This window comes from Dromiciops gliroides, chromosome 2, assembly GCF_019393635.1.
Source record: "Dromiciops gliroides isolate mDroGli1 chromosome 2, mDroGli1.pri, whole genome shotgun sequence".
NCBI lineage: Eukaryota > Metazoa > Chordata > Mammalia > Microbiotheria > Microbiotheriidae > Dromiciops > Dromiciops gliroides.
Window position 1 is genome coordinate 118,786,133 of NC_057862.1, and position 20,804 is coordinate 118,806,936.

The 20,804-nt window shown below is 35.2% G+C and overlaps 1 protein-coding gene across 6 annotated transcripts in view; it reads right to left on the reverse strand.

Annotated features, from left to right (window-relative positions):
• Positions 1 to 1,463: 1,463 nt before the first annotated feature.
• ZFAND6 (zinc finger AN1-type containing 6) overlaps positions 1,464 to 20,804 on the reverse strand; it is a 93,199-nt gene continuing 73,858 nt past the window's right edge. For all 6 annotated transcript variants that reach the window (XM_043982677.1, XM_043982676.1, XM_043982682.1 and 3 more), the window contains 5 exons: positions 15,987 to 16,159; positions 14,166 to 14,277; positions 12,653 to 12,753; positions 3,366 to 3,479; positions 1,464 to 1,954 (listed from right to left, as the gene is read on the reverse strand). In XM_043982677.1, coding sequence (XP_043838612.1) covers positions 1,806 to 1,954; positions 3,366 to 3,479; positions 12,653 to 12,753; positions 14,166 to 14,277; positions 15,987 to 16,140 — 630 coding nt within the window. In that variant the 5' untranslated portion in view covers positions 16,141 to 16,159 and the 3' untranslated portion in view covers positions 1,464 to 1,805. The remainder of the gene's footprint in view (positions 1,955 to 3,365; positions 3,480 to 12,652; positions 12,754 to 14,165; positions 14,278 to 15,986; positions 16,160 to 20,804) is intronic.

Below are 20,804 nucleotides of genomic sequence, written 5' to 3' on the forward strand. Positions count from 1 at the left end.
TCAATCTGCTTTCACATTTCTTTTCTTACAAGACTGTCACTGGAGGTGACAAGAGCCCTGGACATGGAGTCACAAGACAGGAGTTTTAATCCAACCTGTAACCTTGGGCAACTCATTATTTTACTGACCCTCAGTTTCATTAAAATGTCAATAATATTTGTACTAATTCCCTTGGGCTGGCTATTGTGAAGAAAAACCTTTATAAATTATGAAAACTAAAACTGCCTGATAGATGAATCAAATACTCAAAGCCATAAATTAATCTAACAAAAACTTGTGAGAGCAATTGCAAGTTTTCTGTCCTACCTCGCAATGTTCAGTCCCATGCCCAAACCACCATCCGGTGAATAAGGAGGATTTAGAAAATCCTACCGAGTGTTGTATACCTTGAGGTGGACCAAGAGAACTTCATTCTCCTTGTGTTCCTTAAGATCAAATTGAATGCATGTACAACTGTCATTTTGTTTTCAATCTCTGTGAAAACAGCTAGAGGAAGAAGTGTTCTCAATTATTTTTCTCCCAACAAATTTATTTATCTCCTCTCTCTGGTTCTGGGAACATTAATATAGAGCAACACAAAAAATATCCAGATAACAAAATGATAGGTATTAATAGGAAAGGTTACCAGTCATTCCTCTGGTGAGGTTTTTAAAATAGTGGAGGAAAAAAGGTGACTTGTATGGATTCACAAAAAAACTAAACTTGGGTCAGAAACCTAGGGGAAAAAAAGTTATTAATTTAATTCACTGAATTGAAATGCATTTTTTAAGTAAACAAAGTCCTCTGATATTCAGAATTTCATCATTTACAATTCACAAGAGAGTAGTTAATAATTTCATTTTATTTGAATTTTCAGTCACCTAGCTAGTCATATAAATAAACATAGGTAAGACATTGTTCTTCCAACGGGGGAAGCTGGTATCTGTCATTCCCTACATTAGAAAATCAGAATCAGAGACAAGAGTCAAAATCAACTGGCAGTGTGAGAAATGCTGAAACACAATGGGAGTTGCTTTGCCTTTCTTTTTTTTTTTTATTTAATCAAAGTTAAGACCGGTGGATAAACATAAATACAGCACAATTACTTCAGATCATTCTTCATATTTGTGTACATACAAACTGATGAACTTAATCCCAGTGAAACCTGCAGTCAGCAATGAAGTGCATACAGCCTTTCCTCCCCTCACTCAAAAAGAATTTTTTAAAACCACACAAACGTATAATCTCATTGGCACACACTCTCTCATTACAAATGATTCATACATAAATAGGTCGTGGGTGCAAAGAAGCTAATATGCTAACATATGTATAACCTTTGTTAATGAAAAACAGAAGCAGCCATAATGATTAAAATACATTCAGTTACTGATAACTAGCTGTGCCATAAGGGGCATTATCCAAAGAGAAATCGTGCTGCAGAGAAAAGCTAATAGATACACACACAATGAGAAAATGAACTGCTGCAAGGTTAACGCATGCATGTTTAATACTGGAAAAGCACAGCCCTCCAATATTTCTCCATGTTGGTTATAAAAGCCCTCTGCACTCAACTAAAAGTAAAATGATCTTAAAAGGATAATACTTGTAAAGTTTACTTAAGTCTTTTCAGCCACAGAAACTGCAATGGAAATAAATGTTCAGAGTCATTTTCAAAACAAAAACAAAAATCTATTCTTCTGATGACATGCATGATTAAAAGGTCTATGCAAGATACATTGCTCTACATTCCCAATGACTAGGAAAAAAAAGCTCAAGTCAATTTAGTTTGCAGATGGTCAAAAGGATTTTTGTATTCCAGCAGGAGTTCAAATCTTCTGAATCTTTTCCCCAACAACTACTGGATTTTCTTTTCTGATTTTCTCAGCAGCATCAGCTTTGTAATTGTAAGAGCAATTGTGCACATCTGAATAACGATGCACACCACAGTAAACATTTCCACACCGGCATTCAAACCCTGAAAACAGAAACATCAGCCTATTAGAGGCACAGGATCTTAGCCAAAAGGAACTAAAACATCATGGCTGTGATGGCTCAATGAAAAGACTTAACAATAAGAACAGGTCATATCAACACATCAACCATTTTGAAACCTGAGTAAATCTCAAGCCAAATCTCACATTTAGGGCAAACAGGATGATCCTAATTGCTAAATTAGTCAAAATAATGGGAAGCATGACTCAATGAGTTAAATGATATTTTGAAAACTAAGAGCTCTAATTTTGTTCCAATTGGTGTGATTCTCCATGTCTAAGTGACATCACCAATCTTGTGTGACCAATCCCATAGGATTGCTGAAAAAATGAAATGACGGTGTAAAATACGTCTCAAATTCAATGTCAGATGAATGCTCAACAAGTATGCAGAAAACTATTATCTATGCAACTGAAAGAAAACTAAGAAGTGAGATCCTAATGTTATAAGATATCATGGGATTTAGAGTTAGAAAGAATTTCATACATTAGTCATATCCTCTCATTTTTACAGATAAAGAAACTGAGGACCAGAAAGAGTAACTTGCCCAAGATCACACTGGGAATTAGTAGCAGAGCCAGAATTCAAAACTAAGTCCTTACCAAATCCAGTGCGCGTTCTACTCCATCACACTATTACATCCTAAGTTTAAATTGCCTCCCCTAAAAAACCAAACCTTTATAAAAACTGTAACAAACAACATGTGACTGATGCTGCACTTCACCTCTTCTTGCTTCCCTCTACCAGCCTCCAGCAGAGGTGCTAATGATTAATGAAAGAAATGGCCAAAAGATTAGCAGCTGTAAGAAAGAAAAAAAAGGTACTGTGGATAATCCACAAATTAATATGGTCATTACAACTACTCCTAATTTCTACCCAGTGGCTAAAAGCTACCTATTCTTATGCTGCCAAAAATTCTATAAGATGAACCATAGGAAGCAACTGGAAAATACAATGTAAAAAGTTCATCTCAGGAATTACCCTTCCTTTGTATGTCTAAGTGATTAATTAAAAGTACAATTAATCATACTAGCCAAAATTACATATATTTAATCATATTTATACAAATAGATCTCCTACATGTAACTTCATTTTGGTATTATTTAAAGGAAAAAATTTCCAATTCAAAAAATAATTACTCGATAGACTATTAAAATGGAAAAGGCTTTTTAAAAGGGAACATTTGGAGCCATCTTATTCATTACCAATTCTATGAATGTATTAAATGGGGGTTCAGATAGCATGATCTCTGCAAGCAATTGCTCCCTCTTATGGCAATACTCCAAGGCACAAAAGCAATGCGAACTGAAGTCACTCATAGGAAACCACACTTAGACGTCCTTTAAGTAAGTATCAGTTTAATCTTAGATAATGCATGTCCTTCGTTTTCTTACCAGTCAGTCCCACTTTCTTCCTGCACATGAAACAGCGATTCTTTTTTTGTTTTGGTTTGTCGAGAGACTTGTTTTGCTCTTCAGAGGGCTGCTGTGCAGTGTCCGATACTGAAGCTAACAAAAATAGGAATGTGATGCTGAAATGATCATCTGAGGAAATCTTGGTATAACAGAATCAATTAATATTAAATCTAGAAAAGCACACTAGATATTATTTACATCCAAACAAGTAGGAAACAGGAAGGGATCTGAAGCTTAAACTGGAAGAACTCATAGGTCAGATTAACTAACTCCAAGTTCCATGTCCCAGTATACCACACCATGCTCTCATTACAAGACTTAACTTCAAAACAGTAACAGAGATATTAAAAATTAAAATCTCAATTACAGGTTTCAAAAATGACAGGCTGGCCTGGCTAAGAATTCAGGTCACATAATTAAAGAATCAGGAAAAGAAAAAGAGGTATGAAGATAAAATTCTAAACTTAACAGAAATGGTTCCAGGAGGAAGCACTTTTTAAAGGTTAGGATTAGAATTACATTAACCAGCTGTACAACTATACAAAAATCCTGTGCCACCCATCCCCCATGCCCCAACTTCAATGGCTTTCTACCACATGCAGGACAAAGGTTATCTCTGCAACTTGATCTACTTAACACCTAACTCAAACCCTTTGCTCCTGTTGAACTCATCTATGTTGTTTCCCAAAAATTATGTTTATTTCTATCATCATAAGTTAATTCAATATATTCTCATGTCTAGAATGTCTAGTCTATGTTAATTCAATAACGTGTCTATTCTTCATCCCTATCTTTGCTTAATTAAGCTCTACTCTTTCTTCAAAGATAGTTTCAAGGTTAAGAATTTTCATCTTTTCCATAAAGATTCCTTTTTATTGCCCTAAACTTTAAGTAATGTCCCCTACCCACAAGTCCCATATCGCTAACCATCTGTAGTGCTCAGGTAGCACTCAAACAGCTGAGGTTATCTGACTTGGCTTCCTAATTAGTATAAACTCCCTGAGGGCAGGTATCTCATTTTACTCTCCCTCTCACCTATACTAAACACAGTACGTTCCACATAGATGCTTAACAAATATTAGCTATTAATGGTAGTGGTGATAATCAATTATTTTAAAAAGTTTTCTTGGTTAACTTCATATTCTTTTTTTAATTTAAACCAAGTATGACTGAGGTCAAAGTAACTTTAACTTGCCAAAAATATATGCTACTGAAGATTTCAAATAGTGTGCTCATTCTACTAAACTGATTTTCTGTATAAAAAGGAAGTGATAGTTGAAGGTAGTTTTATGGAATATGAAAATTCTATCCCTTCTGGAAAATAAAGATTTGATTGTATTGATTTAAAAGAGAGGAAAAGAGGTCCCACTATTAGCAAAAACTGTGTATGGAAGTGGTCAAATAACACTAGGCTGTGACCATGAAGAAAATCCAATCTCATTTTCAAAAACAGACAGATATCATGTCTAACTTGTATTTTCTCTTTATATCAATAAAAGTATGACATACAAACAACTTGAAACAGCCAGCACTATATTTTAGGGCAGAAACAGTTCTACTACAAGACTGTAAATTAAAAACTGGTTTGGACAGGTATCTGCACATTTCTTAAGTATTTACATGAAAATAAAGGGAAAATATTAATCTGTAATAAAATAGATCACCTTCATACCTAAAACCTTCACCAATAAGCTTTTACTGCATTAAGTATTTTTTAAATGAGCATAAGATAAGACACTGTAGTTTGTATATGAAAAAGAATGAACTTGGGGTTCTAAAGGCCAAAAGATCTGTCATCAATACTGCAAGCAATGAGAAAACTAACCCTACTAGACTAGTAGACAAAATGACAAGTACTTTATTATCTCTGATTCACAAAATGACTACTTTTAGATGAAAGTGTAAAACAGGAAGCTAATATAAGTGAATGAAGAAAAGTTCCTAAATAAGCTGTTGGCCTTAATTCAGGGTTAAATAACTTGATTTAAAGAGCAGGTAAAAGTTCAACAGATGTCTCGTGGAAAACTTTTTATTGAACTCGGGTTCAAAAGGAGACCTGATTATACTGTTAATTTTGATGGCACATATGTACTATCAAATCAGGTTTACAGAATCCCTATTTGTCATTGGCAAGCCTACACAGGTATTAGTAGCATGGTATATTATATTTTTAAGCCCCACTTTATTTATCTTGGTGGAGAGGGGAGAGTAGGAGAGTAGAGAGCTGAAAACAGGTCAAGATTATGGTAGGAAGAATGTGGCTTTCATGTTCAGCAGCTTCCATTATTTGGGTCAAATTTAGACTCAACCACTAGCCGTTAAGACTGTTTAAAAAGCACCAGGCAGGTAAAATTAGATTAATTATCCACATGGAGGATCACACTCAAGAGGAACAAGGCCCTCTGCTCTGAATCCTGTAAAAAAAAGAAGTGCATGAATAAAAAGTAGTACACAAAATTATTAGCACTTGTAAAGACAACTCTTCAGTATCTAGTTGTGTACTCAGATAAGCAAATTACGAAGTGAAATTCGTATTACTTGTACTCAAACTACAGACACATCATTATCTTAATATCTTAGGAAAGTCAGCAATGATAAATATTATAAAGAATGTACACTTATATATCATATTTACAGTTTCTTCATAACTCTGTAAGGTAGGTAGTAAAAGATGAAAAACATGACAGGTATATGTTGTATCTATTAATGAACACTTTCCTGGATGAAGTAAACCTTAACAAAAATGAAACAAATGATCACAATGTATACTTCAGCAGTAATACCACATTCTCATTTCAAAATGTAAATTAATCTTTATGGATTTTCTACCATTTATTATCTGAAGAACCGTCAGTGGATTACCCTTATTATGGCAACATTTTGACCACCTAATTCCTCTTCGCTTTCAAATAGCTATCTTGGGGGTGAGGAGGAGCACAGGGACAGGGAGTGTGAGAGGAAGAAACAGATGGCCATCACAAGAAGTCTCCTTTGTTTTTTTAAAGCTAAACATACCACATCCCATTGAGGAAGACGTAGGGAAACTGGAACACTAATGCACTAAGGGTGGAGCTGTGAACAGATCCAACCATTCTGGAGAGCAATTTGGAACATACCCTTTGACCCACCACTGGGTCTATAGCCCAAATAGATCACAAAAAAGGGAAAAGGAACCACATATATACAAAAAGATTTATAGACCTTTGTAAAGTGCTTTAAGGTTTGTGAAGCACTTTAAGTATCTTACTTCATTTAATTAGAAAAATGAAAACCAAAGGACTATCAATAACTTTAAAGTTTAAAAATTCAGGTTCATTTTCAACCTTCTACTGCTCCCTCATAGAATAATACTAAGATCTAGAACTGGAAGGGACTTTAAAGATCAATTTACTGAATTCCCTTCTTTTGCAGATATGAAATAGGTAATATAACAACATTCTTAAGGGCATACCGATTTAAGTAGGAGAACTAGGATTGGAACATAGGTTTGACTGAATCCAAGGGCTCTATCCACTATACTACATTTTCTTATAATTTCTAAACAACAAACACCAAGTTATCCTGAGATATAAGGTCTTAAACATCATAATCACCTACATTTACATAGGTATAATTTACAAAATATAAGGCAAACAGTATAAGTACTCTTATTTTAAAGACAGGACAACTAAGGCTCAAGGGGTTGTGTGGCTGATGATTCAAGAACTGTGCATACAAGTCTTCTAGTTCCAAGCCCAATGTTCTTTCTACAAGCTAATACTCCCTTCTCCGCTGCCACCCCATGCTAGTTATTTACCCTGAGACAAAGGAAAACATAAGTCTTTGTCTATAATAGTGGGTGCTTCAAGAATTTACAAGAGACATCAAAACGCATGTCAGCCAAAGGAATGGAAAATTGAGGGAAAAGTCAAAAAGAGAGAGATGACATGCAAATTATACAGTCTTCCCCTTTTATCATACAATCACATTTATGTTATAAGCTACCATATCAAACATGTCTAGCCTTTTATTCCTTATGTAATCCCAAATATTCAGTTGTCTTGAAAAACATGTTCACTTGAACTTTAACTGTTGAAAATAGGAAAAAAAAAATTGAGCTCATTTTCTTCCTTAAACTTTCATTCCTTCTCAGTTTCTAAAGTAAACCACTCTTTAGAAAAATAAGAATTTTTGAGGAAGTTCAAGATTTCCCAGGTTAACATAACCATCAATTTCCTTTTCTTCCTAAAATTCCCATTTTGCCTCCTATTCCAGTTTACCCTTAGAGATCATTCAATTGAGCACACTTGTTTTATAGATACAGAATCTAAGGAAGAAAAGTGAACTGCTTAAGTTCCCTGAATTGTATCTTAAACATTTCACTTGAAAACTCAGCTGAATTCTGTGAAATCTTATTCATTTTTACTGAGTGACCTCCTAATCACTTTTGTAATAAACTCAGGCTTCATATGTTTCAGTCTAGTCATTAAAATAGCCAGACCTGGGCCCTGTTCCTTCGGATTATCTCCTTTAGTTCTCCTCTTTTGTTTCCAAGCCCCTGTCTCCAAAGTAAATGTATCATTCTTTATCCTCTGATCTGTACTTTTTATTAGCACTATACATGACATGAGCCTAAAATCTATCAGAAGGGGTTTTTCCCTATGAGAAACTTTTTTTTTTTTAAGTGGGGCAATGAGGATTAAGTGACTTGCCCAGGGTCACACAGCTAGTAAGTTTCAAGTGCCTGAGGCCAGATTGGAACTCAGGTCCTCCTGAATCCAGGGCCAGTTCTTCATCCACTGCACCAGTGAGATGCAGCAGGGGCTGGGAAGCTCTTCCTGTGAAAAATGATTAATCTCAAGGCACTATAAAAGTCTAGATTGATCAACTAGATATCAGGACAGACATACCAAGGAAGTATGGGGAAATAAAAATATATAGCAGGAAGCTAAATGTTAATCAGGTGCTCTACTACCTGGTTGACCCAGGAGACAGATAATCCCAGAGGTCAGGATTGTCATATCAAAAGTCCCTCTTGGAACTTCAGGCGCTTACTAACTGTGTGACCCTGGGCAAGTCACTTAACCCCAATTGACTCACCAAAAAACCCAAAACAAAACAAAAAAACAAACAATAAAACTTCTCACCCACGCCATGACATATCCTTCACTTTCTAATCATTCTATAAAAATTAAAATACTTTTGGCTCAGGAAATACAAAGATAGAAGAATAAAAAACCTGAAGGTTAGAGGATACCATAAATCACAACACAAATAACTAATTAATTTTTGGTGACTCCTCTGTATATATTTTAAAGCAACTGTATTTTACATAAAATATTTTTTATTTAGAAATGCAAGATGTGTAGAGAACGTGGCATTTTCTTTTTAATTAGGCGTACATCAGAATATCCGCTTAACATTTCTTTCCCTATTTAGTTCATCCATTTTCACCTGTCTTCCTTTCTGTAAAAATTTCCTACTTATTCAGTGCCAGTCCTGTAACCATATTTGTTTCCTGATGCCGGGTGATGTTATCTTCATTTCTCCTCACCATGGATTCTGCTTTAGCCAACAAAGCTCCTTGTAGTCCTCTGTATATGTCTACTTGTATCACTTTGCCATCTCTCCACCCCACATTCTTGCTAAGAAAACATTCCTTTTACCTTCAAAGACTGAGATACATAAAACTTCCCTTTCCTAACCCATCTCCAATTGCCACCATAAGCATTATATTAATTTTCTTGTCTTTGGATATCTTTTGCAATCATGTGCTATATTTTATAGCTAATTAAGATTACAAAGCCCTTGTGGGCAAGGACAACACATCTACAATAGCTATACTAACAAACATACAATGCAGTTAATATTTATGATAATCCATTACTCTAAGTATGGAACACCCTAACTCATTTTGCATCTTTCCATAGTACCTACTATAGTGCTCTGCTCAAAATGAGCTCTGAAATACTACTGACTGAAGTATTACCAAGGGGCCTCACACTAATTCCCACAATAGTGTAATTTTTCTTTGATGTCATGAAATTTACGGCCAAATGCCTCCTTTTATCCCACTAATAATTCAGACTATGAGAAATGAAGAAAATAGCATGCAGTTTTATAAATGGCATCTGTTCCTATTAAATGCCATTCTGTGGTCACTTAAGGATGGAAAAGCAAAGTAAGAACATAAGACATCAGGCTGAGGTGGAAATCTGAACTCTGGCTTTGAACTGAGGGGAAAGTCTGAACTCAGTCTTTGGTCTCAAAGAAGCAGCATAGCAATCGATAGCCAAGTGGCAACTTCATCTGACTGTAAACAAGCAGCTGGTATGGACCATGTCTATTAGAGAATGATATATTAAACACCATTTTATTAGGGAAATTAAATGTTACTATGAAAACATAAATTTTATAAATTCTAATTTTTCACTGAAAACCATTTATTAATAAGTAATCAGAGATTTGCTTTGGGGGTAGGGGATGGGCAGTGTCTGTGTGTATACTCAAAGAAAGACCACACTAATTTAAAGGGATGGATAAGGTTAAAAGTACACTAAAAATTACTGTTGACAAATTTTGGTTAATTAAATTAAAACGGACTTTAAAAAAACCAATTTTACCAATATCTGTTAGACACATCTGTTTAGGAGTCTGAACAGTGAAATCAAATCTGTTTTTTAGAACTCTAATTAAGAAACAGTTACCAGTTGCAATGTTAAATAACGGAATCCTGCAAGAAGTCAAGAGTACAACTTACCTTGTGTGGAGTACTTATACATTTAAGTCTTAAATATTCTCTTAAATGTTTAAAAAGAATTTTACTAATTTAGTTTTTTAGTATCTCTATCATCTAAGTTCAGCAATTTTCACAGGTAATTTGCTCTTTCCTTTGGCATTGAATGTCAGAAGGCTACACAGAATTATGACGTCTAGGCTCATCTTGAGGTATCTCTGGATATGAGCAGAAGAAACTAAAGTATCAGTCAATGTGATGAAACATGAAAAAGGGTATTTATATAATACTATTGTAAGGGCACTTGAGCACTTTATCATTATTTCATTTTGAATGACAGTATAATGAAGGGAGCAAGTATATAACTCAGAAGAAACTTCCTCCTGAGGACAGAGTCCAATTTGTTAAAGAAAACTTTCCCACTTTCCTCCTTGTTCCTGTTGTTTAGGACTCCCATGTAGATCTAATATCCTCCTCCCACTCATCAACAGAGAAAGACAAGAAATGAATATAAAGCTCAGCCCTCCTATACCATTAAATACCATTAAATACCATCACCTCAGATCAACAGGGTTAAGTGAACCAGCTAAAAAGGAGGCTGCAAATTTTCCCCACAGTGTTTTTCTTTAAATGAGTTAGGCTAATAATAATTATCATTATATAAATATAATTATGTATCAAATAATTGTGTTATTAATTATTGTTAATATATGACATATAAATATAATTATATAACAAATAATTATATGAATTATTAATAGTTACAGTCAGGGCTGACAACCTCAAAACAATTACATTGCACACAGGAAAGAGGGAGCTAACTATGAGGTATAGTATTTTCAGAACCTCATCCCATTCTTATTTATGTGGTGCTCTAAAGTTCTTTTTGAGATGTATATAATTAGTTCTCAGTAAACTGAGGAGGGGAAAAGATCAACTGGGAAACACTCCTCTATTTTATCAGTTCCATCATATATTGTATGACAGAAATTTAGAAAATGCTAGTTCATAGATTTTTCTCAGTCCTTTAAATCCCACACCTTTCTGTTAAGACCTACAAGTTTATTTGCCTATACCTATTCCCTTCATAACCCTGGTGACTTAAATTTCATTCCCTCTACTGAAATTGTATTTTTGTAAGTCACCAATAGACCCCTTTTATTGCTGGCTTCAATGATCTTTTCTCTATCTTCATTCTTCTTAACAACACTGTTGTATAACAGTGCTAAGTATCTCCACCCTCTCACTTCTAAGATATTATGGTATTCTGGTTTTTATTCTACCTATGTTCAAGCTATTCCTACTTAAACTTCTCGTGTGTATGTTTTCTCTCCAACCGTCCCAGTAGGTTTAAACTTTGGCTTAAGTTTTTCCAGAGATGTCAGGCTATCCCTAAAGTCACTAGCTAATCTTGTCACTTCACTTCAGTGGCCCTTAATTTCCTCATTTTTAAAATGGTGGAGTTGAATGACACCATTTCCAAGATTAAATCCAGCACAGATTCTATTATTTCCCACTTTCTTTGCTAGCTCCCGTTTGCTCTGTTTAGCTATAGAAAAATTCCCAAGTTTTATCCTTTCTATATCCAAAGTCTCTCATTGAAACACTTGTATATTTTTTGCCTTAAACTGCCATCTTTCTATGATGATGACTTCCAAATCCATATGTTCAATCCTGATCTCTCACTCTCAACCTTTAAGTCTAACTATATATTAAAAATTTCTACTTGGATGCCAAACTCCCCCAACTCCCAAATTTAAAGCCAAATTCATCATCCTTCTGAAACAAGATCCCTCCTCTGTCTGGTATCAAGAGTCTCTTCTAAGGTCTAAAGATGCCTCTGAAGTCATTGTTGTTTCATAGTTTTGTTCATCATTTATACACAGTAGATATAGCCTAGTAATTTATGCTTTAAAATGTCTCTTTCCCTTCCTCTCCATTCCCACCACCTTAGTTCATCTGGCTTACTGCAATAACCACCTGTGTTATCCACTATGACTCTTCCCACCAAATCTGTCTTCCATACTGATGATCAAATCTTCATTAAAAAAACCTTTAAGTCATGAATAGTGTGCTGAACATAGAAAATGCTGACCACAGTGTGAATGATGTTGCATATCACTGGTGGGGAAGGGCAACTATAGCTACTGGATGTGCTCCCTCCTCTCTGGAGTGTAAGGAATGTGGCAGGGCAGGCGGCTTTAAGGATAATTAATGAAAGCTTCAAGACGAACTAATGATTGAGATCAAACCCCTTTGGCCTAAGCAAACCAAACCAATGTCCTATCATTAATAAGTTATAAACTAAGTAAAAGGCGGTTGATCAATTTTGTTCAGCTTTGAATTTCCTCTCTTTATAATAAACAAATACTATATATCATACTGTACCATTTGAGGCCCACTCAAATAGGAAGGGTTTTTTCAAGCTGGTAGTCAGTTTACCACATTCATTTAGTGATGCAATATGCTCAGGGACGCTGGGAAGGCATTAAATATAAAAGGGTCTCTTAGGAAGGGACATGTCCGTGTGCCTGCTCGGTCAGTTCCTCACCTTGCAGATCGTCTGTTTCAGGTACTGCTTTGTCCACAGATGTACTTTCCACTTGGGTAGATGCTACAGAGTCTGATAAAAGTGACTGATTTGATACAGGGCTAAAAGAGAGAAGGATAAATCTTTAGATTTAAAAAAGTCCGAGAAAGTTCATGTTTCAATTATTTAGTATTTTTAGATAATCAAGCAACAATCCAACTAATTGTAGTAGTTTGTAACAACATAAGGAATCAACAAAAGGAGGAATTTTTAGTACATCTAAATGTACTAGAAAACCAATAATATTTTTGAACTAAGTACTTCAGTTAGAAAGAAGTTCAAATGCCCCATTAAGTAATTCTTTCCATCAGAAGGTACAGTAGGAACATCTATAACATGCTTCAGGTACTAGAGGAAGGTGATATGAGTGACACAAAGAATAAATGCTTAAAAACCATTACGATTAAGGTAAACAGCCACAAATGATATGGTGGCACAGTGGTGAGAATGTGGACTTGGAGTGAGGAGGGCCCGAGTTCAAATTTTGCTTCAGACATTTAGTAACTGTGATTCTGGGCAAATCACTTAACCTCTCTGTGCCTCAGCTTCCTCATATGGAAAGAGAGGGGTTTGAATTGATGTCCTCTATAGTTTCTTTCACTTCTAAGTTAGGCCTTATGAACCTAGGAAAGTAGGAAATTAGTTTTGACATAATATATCAACTGTGGAGTAAGAACATAATGCAATAAAATTTGTTTAAAGTCTCTAAACTGACGGAAAAGTCAAAGTTAAAAATATACTAATGTACACATGAAGGAAGGCTTACTCAGTTTAATCTTCACTCAATGTATGGTACTATGTTTCAAAAGAATATGAAACAGACTTACATTCTTTAGCAAAAAATAATTTGTTAATACTGGAAAATATGTTGGATTTGGATTCACGAAAACAAAATGTCAATCATGGGTAGGACAATCAGCTACATGTATAACCTTTAAAAAGTCATTTGATCTACTAAGACCTCAGTCTCATCTGTAAAATGACAGAGAGTTGAACTACTTGGCTTCTGAGGTTCTTCTCAGTTCAGATCTGTGATCTGGGGAACAAGGCAATGAGCATTTTAAGCATCAGTTTACTTCTTTGTAAACTGGGTTCTAATACTATGTGCACTACATCCAACCCACAGGTAGGAAGAAAGCAAATCATCAAATCTTAACATATAAATGAACTTGGGACAGAGAAAACACAAGAGAACTTTATCAATAAATTAATGTTTAAAAACTTGACCAGCTATAATTCTTAATACTACAGAGGGATCCAAAGAATAAGGAAGTTCCCAGAGGGAAAACAAAGACAAAAATAAAATTGTTTTAATGTAAAATGAGAACAACAGAAGTTACAGACCTGGACATAAACCACCAGAATGAAACTCACTTTTTCACACACAATTCCTCAGGAAGCAAATGGGTCAAACATAAGTACTATATACTTTCTTTTTAATTATCTTTTTAATTGAGTCTTCAAGAGTCCTTACCTTGGCTGCATAGATGGGGAAGACGTGGAGTCTAATGTTGATTGAGCTTCTGGGACGTTGCCATCTGTGCACTGAACTGGTAAAGATTCAGACAGACTACTGACAGAAGTTGCTGTAAAAATACCACATTTCACATTAAAGTTTATATACGTTGGCAAGTTTTCCACTAAATATCAAACATTGTTTTACTACCTCATTTAGAAATACTTGTTACCATATACATGTTTCCTCAACAGATCTCCAATGAACTATTTTAAGCAAAGTAATAGTTTTAAGGTTAGAAGGATAAACTAGGAAGAAAAATCCACCCATTTTATTACTGTTGTTGTTTAACCCACAAACATCTCCCTAGTCTAAATCCACACATATGTGGTTGGTAAAAAACTTCAAAAGTGGTCTACCATCAAATATACCTTAAGAGTTTGAGGTTAGAATTAAATGTCATTCTCAGTCCAGTAGGTTATCCTTTCAAGTGTTTCATAAGTATAATGAAGACACTAAATGTGTACTGACATTATTGTCATTTCTAATACCTGTATCTAATGCCTACTTAAGTCCTTTAGCAATTTTTCCTCTAACGAACTTATATAAATATATATTTATATATTTATATATATAAAATTTATATATTATTATATAATTTATATATTTATATTTATATATATATATAAAAAACTCTAAAATCTAATCATCAGTTCTCATGAATATAATAAATACAAGAGTTAAAGCAAGAAAAAAGACCTACTTGTTTATATTACACAGTGTTGTTTTTGTTAAGTTTGTCCAATTCTTTGTGACCCCATATGGGGGGTTTTTTTTGGCAAAGATAGTAGTGGTTTGCCATTTCCTTCTCCAGAGGAAGAAGGCAAACATAGGTTAAGTGACTTGCCTAGGACCACAGTGCTAGTGAGTACTGAGGGCCAGGTTTGAACTCAGGTCTTCCTGACTCCAGGCCCAGTGTTCTATCTACTGAACCACCTAGCTACCTCCAAGGCAGAGGTTAAAGTGACTTACTTTTAAGGTGAATGCAAAATAGCAGAGATATTTCTTATTACAACTAGAAATCATTTAAAACTAATTTCTGTTTAAGTATCATAAGAACACTTTTGGAAATATCAACATGAAAATATAAAAATATTCTATCATCTACGGCAAAAATGCAATTAATCTTGAGGTGACAATTCTAATACAAGCTCCTGCTTATTCACTTGATTTAGAACCTTTTGGGAAACTGAAGTAAAAAAAAAATATATTTCAATATTAGCTTAAAGAAAAATCAGGGACATTTCCATTAAGTTGACTCTGGATTTTGATTTAGACTATGAAACAACAAAAAACAAACAAGGATTTTAGAAGCTGTAAAAAATAACTCATACTCTTCACTAAAATGTTTAAGGCATTTTTGTTTGTCTTTTTACCAGCCACTTATCACTATTAAACTGTGGGGACGCTCTTTTCTCCAACAGATGTCTTTTCTACTTATAAAGACATAAAATAACTCCCATTAGCTGGAGATAAAAATTTTCCCCAATGGAGAATTCTTAGTCCTCCATGCCTACCCCCTACACTCTGCAGATTAAGTAATACTTTCAAAGGTCTGCATGACAATTTGCAATATATTCTATAATTATCCTGGGTGAATAGTTAGTTAAAAGTTACCAAAGATATACATGTATCATACACACACATGTTCATATGTATATACACAATGCGTGTGTGTGTGTGTGTGTGTGTGTAGGGTGTGTTGTAGTAAGTGAGCAAAGAGTCTCTAGTTTATACACATTACTTAAAATAGATACACTCCTCATAAGAACTACTTACCAGGTGGGCTAATTCTACCATTACTACTATTCTGTCTTTGAAGATGTTCTTTATAGCATACTGAACACATGCCATTTGTACGAGGGTTTCCATAAAATCCACAGCCAGTGGAACAAAGCATAGGCACTTGGCTATGGTTAGTTTCTTGAGCCATGTTCCTCTCTTCTGTGCACCTGAAAATTATAGTCAGAGCATTCAGAGATAATACTCCAAGTGTTTTTTTCACATTAGTTTTGTATCATAAAAAAAAATATTTCTCTAAAAGCACATTATTTAGGTAACAAAGCTGCAATTCTTTTCCCCCAACAAGATAAAAATTCATGCTCCCTTATGTCAAACCAAACATGGAGTCAGAACAGAACTACAGTGGTTCAGGAATTAAGATAGTTTAGAAAAAGCTTGTCCTTAATATAAACTTAGGTTCTTAAGTTTCAGAGAGCTGTGGGAAGCTTAGAGCAAAGCAGTTCTTTTCTGACTCTCCAAGACTGGGCTTCTTCAATTCAAAAAATAGCCTTAATTAATAAAATATTGGATCCCTAAACCCAAGAGCAAAAATCTAACTGCTGAGAAATAATAGCACAGTTGATTTATAAAATAATAAAGCTTTCTAAACCATCAGCGTAGATGCCAGGTCTTCTCCAGCCAAATGATGCTAAAGTAACAGAATGATAGTGTCATTTGGCTGAGGGCTATCATTAATGGTGGGGAGTGGGGGGGGGCAGTTGGGGAAGCCCTCCATTGTGTCATTTTTCTACCATAAAACATGGCTAACATGACTGACATGACAAAAATACTACAGTTTCTTCTCTATGTTTGCAAAAATTCCTACATGGATGATAGTTAGAGATGAGTCTGTGCTAAAATAAAAACTAAGATATGAGGGAGAAAAGTTAATTTTGAAAAATTCAAAATTATGAAAACTATGCATTAGGAAGATTTTTCATGGATAATTACCTATAGTCTACTGCTTCACGTCTTCTGAGTCCATGAATCAAAGAAAAAAATATTAAGCAAATAGTAGCATCCTTACTACAGTTCACTGGATTAAAATATAAGCAACATATAAGACTTGATATGGAAAGGTATCAACTGCTACAAAATACAGATGGATGGGCCAGAAATTCATTGAAACATATCCTTGATTTTAGATCTTTAACACAGCTTTTGACTTTCCTAGCTTTTTGCATGGTTCAAATTTCTACATTTTATGTAGCATGCAAGAGAAATAGGTCTCTTTTTATAAGTACTTCCACTAAACCAATATATCAAGTAATAGAAAAAGCCAGGGAAATTTGTCTCAATCCAGACAAATGTTCAGTTCTCATATCCAATAAATGAAAGTAAAGTACTGGAAGAAGCAGAAACTAGTCAAGAGTGAAATCCCAGAAAATTCTACTAAATCAGTGAAGTTTTACATGGCAATAATTTTAATTAATTAGAGAGATTGGTTTATAATCTCGCCTCTCTCCCCTCCCACTCCTTCACCTCATCAAGTTCCTCTTAGTATTCTATTTGCTGAACTTTGGAGACATAAAATCAAGAAAATATAATAACCTTATCTTATTATTATGATACTCAAGTTTTTGCCTATTTCAAATATAAGCTTCTTGAGGCCAGAGATTATTTTGCTTTTTGCTTAGTTATCCTCAGTGCCAGTTTAGTTCCTGACATAAATGTTGAATAAAAAGTTCTCGATTGACAGTCCTTAAAGTTCAGCAGCTTTGTATTTCCATTTGTAACAAAAATCAAAATTATTTTAAAATACTTTTAAATTTGAAATTATATGATCCAGTACCAGATGCTGCTGAAAATGATGAAATGTTTTTTACTAGGTGCACTATTAACTTGTGTTATATATAACCTAAACTGGGCTCTCAGTGCTGCAAGGCAATCCTTTTACAATGCCCCCTAGGCAATTAACTCACTATTCCACTCACCACAGCAGTTCTTCCAAATACTTTCATCCTTCCTCAAAACTTCCAAGGTTTCCCCTTCTCAGTATCTTCACAGGAGTCCCCTTCTCTCCTCTAGCACTGTCATCATTCTGTTATAAGGCCCTTAGCATATCACCTCCATCTACTGAAGTAGCCAGATGGGTGATCTCCCTGCCGCAACTCTCTCCCCACTCCAGTGTACACTAAGCTGTCAAAGTATAGGTCTGAGCACACCATCCTCCAGCTCAGTAAATTCCAATGGCTCCCTATCCCCTGTAGGTTCAAATATAACATCCTCTGTTTTGTGTTCAAAGCCCTTCCCTCAGGGCTCCCCCCAACTTCTAGTATTCTTACTTCTTACACTCCTTACACTTACACTTCCTGACTTCAGGTGTTTTCACTGGCTGTTCCCTATATCCCGAATGCTCATCTCTGCCCCTCAGGCTTCCCAGGCTTTGAGTTTTAGCTAAAATCACTCCTTCTACATCAAACCTTTCTAGAGCCTCCTTAATTCTAGTGCCTTCTCTCTGCAGGACATCTCAAATTTCCTGTATATATTTATTTGTACATTGTTTTTTTGCATGTTATCTGAGAGAATGGATAGACTATTAGCTCCTGGAGAATAAGGACTGTTTTTCATTTTTCTTTGTATTCCTAGCATTTAGTACAGCACCTGGCACCTAGCAGGTGCCTAATAAATGTTTGCTGATTGACAGACTTAGTTGCAATATGTCAAACATATGAATTATAATTATACAGTCTCATAATAATTTTTACATTTTTAACTGACATTAGATTTGAAGAATAATTTTAAAATATTAAAACATGTTTGACACTAGAAATACAAGATTTCTAGAAATTTTGACATGATGGAATTTTGTTAAAGGGGAAATGGAGGAAGTTGAAGAATGGAAATTCTGAGGAAAACTGAAGAAGCCATATTTTTCAAAAAAACATTTTTCAGGGGGCAGCTAGGTGGCATAGTGGATAAAGCACTGGCCCTGGATTCAGGAGTACCTGAGTTCAAATCAGGCCTCAGACACTTGAGACTTACTAGCTGTGTGACCCTGGGCAAGTCACTTAACCCTCATTGCCCCGCCAAAAAAAAAAAAATTTAAAAAATTAAAAAAAAAAAAAAACATTTTCAAGGGCTGTTAAAATTTACTCTTAAGTTACTAAACATTTGCTTTAAACTTCAAAGCATAAAAGGATTCATCTACTAATGCAAAATCTACATTGCCCTTCCTAAATGTACAAGCGCTTTATTGAAATAGTAGTGTACCTTATTGACTATTTTGTTCTCCTCTTCTCCATGAACTTCTCAAATTCATCTTTTGTTACTTTCACTCCATCTGACCCATGTCGAAATTTTTCTTCACTTTGGAGTGGGTTTTTCTTACCCCATCCATCTTCAACCACCTACTTTTGACGTAAAACCACTTACTCTGATAATAACCTCCAACTACTATGTGTTTTCAATGAGATTTTGTATCTTATTTTAAATGTATGTGAATATTCTTTAGGATTCTAAATCTAATCTGCTCCCTCCAATTTGGGGTACGGTCTTTATTTGACTGATACTCAAATCTGCATTTTTACTCAAAAGGAGCTAATCAGGTCTGATTCTATTTATCAAGTGGAATGTGGGCCTGACATCTGCACAGAGTATCTCTGAGACAATTCCCCATGTAGAAGAAGGTACCTGCTTCCAGGAAAGGAAAGTCATGATATGTAATAGAAACACTTTGGAGAGACTTTTGACCATGTGAGGACATTCTGTAACTGATTCCAGACTGCTAACCACACAGTAAACAGCAGCCTTTTAACTAGGCTTCACATGTAAAACCAGATCTAGAGACATCTTTCAAAAGGCCTCAGTCTCAGCCTTTACCTCTCTTGGTTGAACTCTCTCTTTATTTGACTTGACTCCTTTACTTTCAAACATCCAGAGAAAGATAATGCTGTAGATAATGCTGTAAAGGGACAGGTCCTAGGCCTTTGTTCATCAGAGGCTGAGATGTGATCCCATTGATATTACCTGCCTCAGAGTTTATTCTTTCATTCAAGGTGAAAGGATGGAGGACTATGGCTGTAAGTTTTGAAAGGTCAGGGGAACTAGCTACCTGAGGTCTTTGAATACAGGCATCCAGCCCATGCAGGGTTTTGCTGCAAGCCCAGCTGATTGCCCCCAAAAGTGAGGAATGACCTTTGGGACCCAGGTCAAAACAGCCAAGCCCTCATCTGGGATAATGTTACATTTGGGCAAGAACTTTGTGAGACCAATGATATGTACAAACCACTTATGTCTGAGCCCATAGTAGTATAGGGAAGCATATGCCTTGAAAGTGCTGCAGGCAAAGGGAACATTTGTACTCTGTTCTTGCTTAATCACAGAAGAAAATATCGATTTGTGAAATTCAATTGATGTTAAGTTACTGGCACCTAACAGTGAGGGGAACACATCCATAATGGGAGTGTGAGTCAGTCGCATTAGAGATACCCCAACCCCTCACAAGTACTTCTAGAATCGTGAGAAGGGGATGTAGCAGCCTGACTCTGGGATAGTGAACCCAAAGAACACTTGCTACACAAATTAAAAAAGAAAAAAAAAGTAGTATTTTTATAGCTCTTTAAAGTTTGCAAAGCACTTTATATGTTATCTCCTTTGATCCTTGTACGGTAGCTGCTATTATTATCCCCAAAGCTGAAAGAAGTGAAGTGATTTGCCCAGTTACATAATTAGCTGCTCAGTTATCTGAGATAGGATTTAAATTCAGAGTTTCCCAAGTCCAGTGATGTATCTACTCTATCATATAGCTGGCAAAGCACTATGTAAAAGAAGCAAAACAGTGAAAGTAGCAAAGAAATATGGACTACTAAGGTG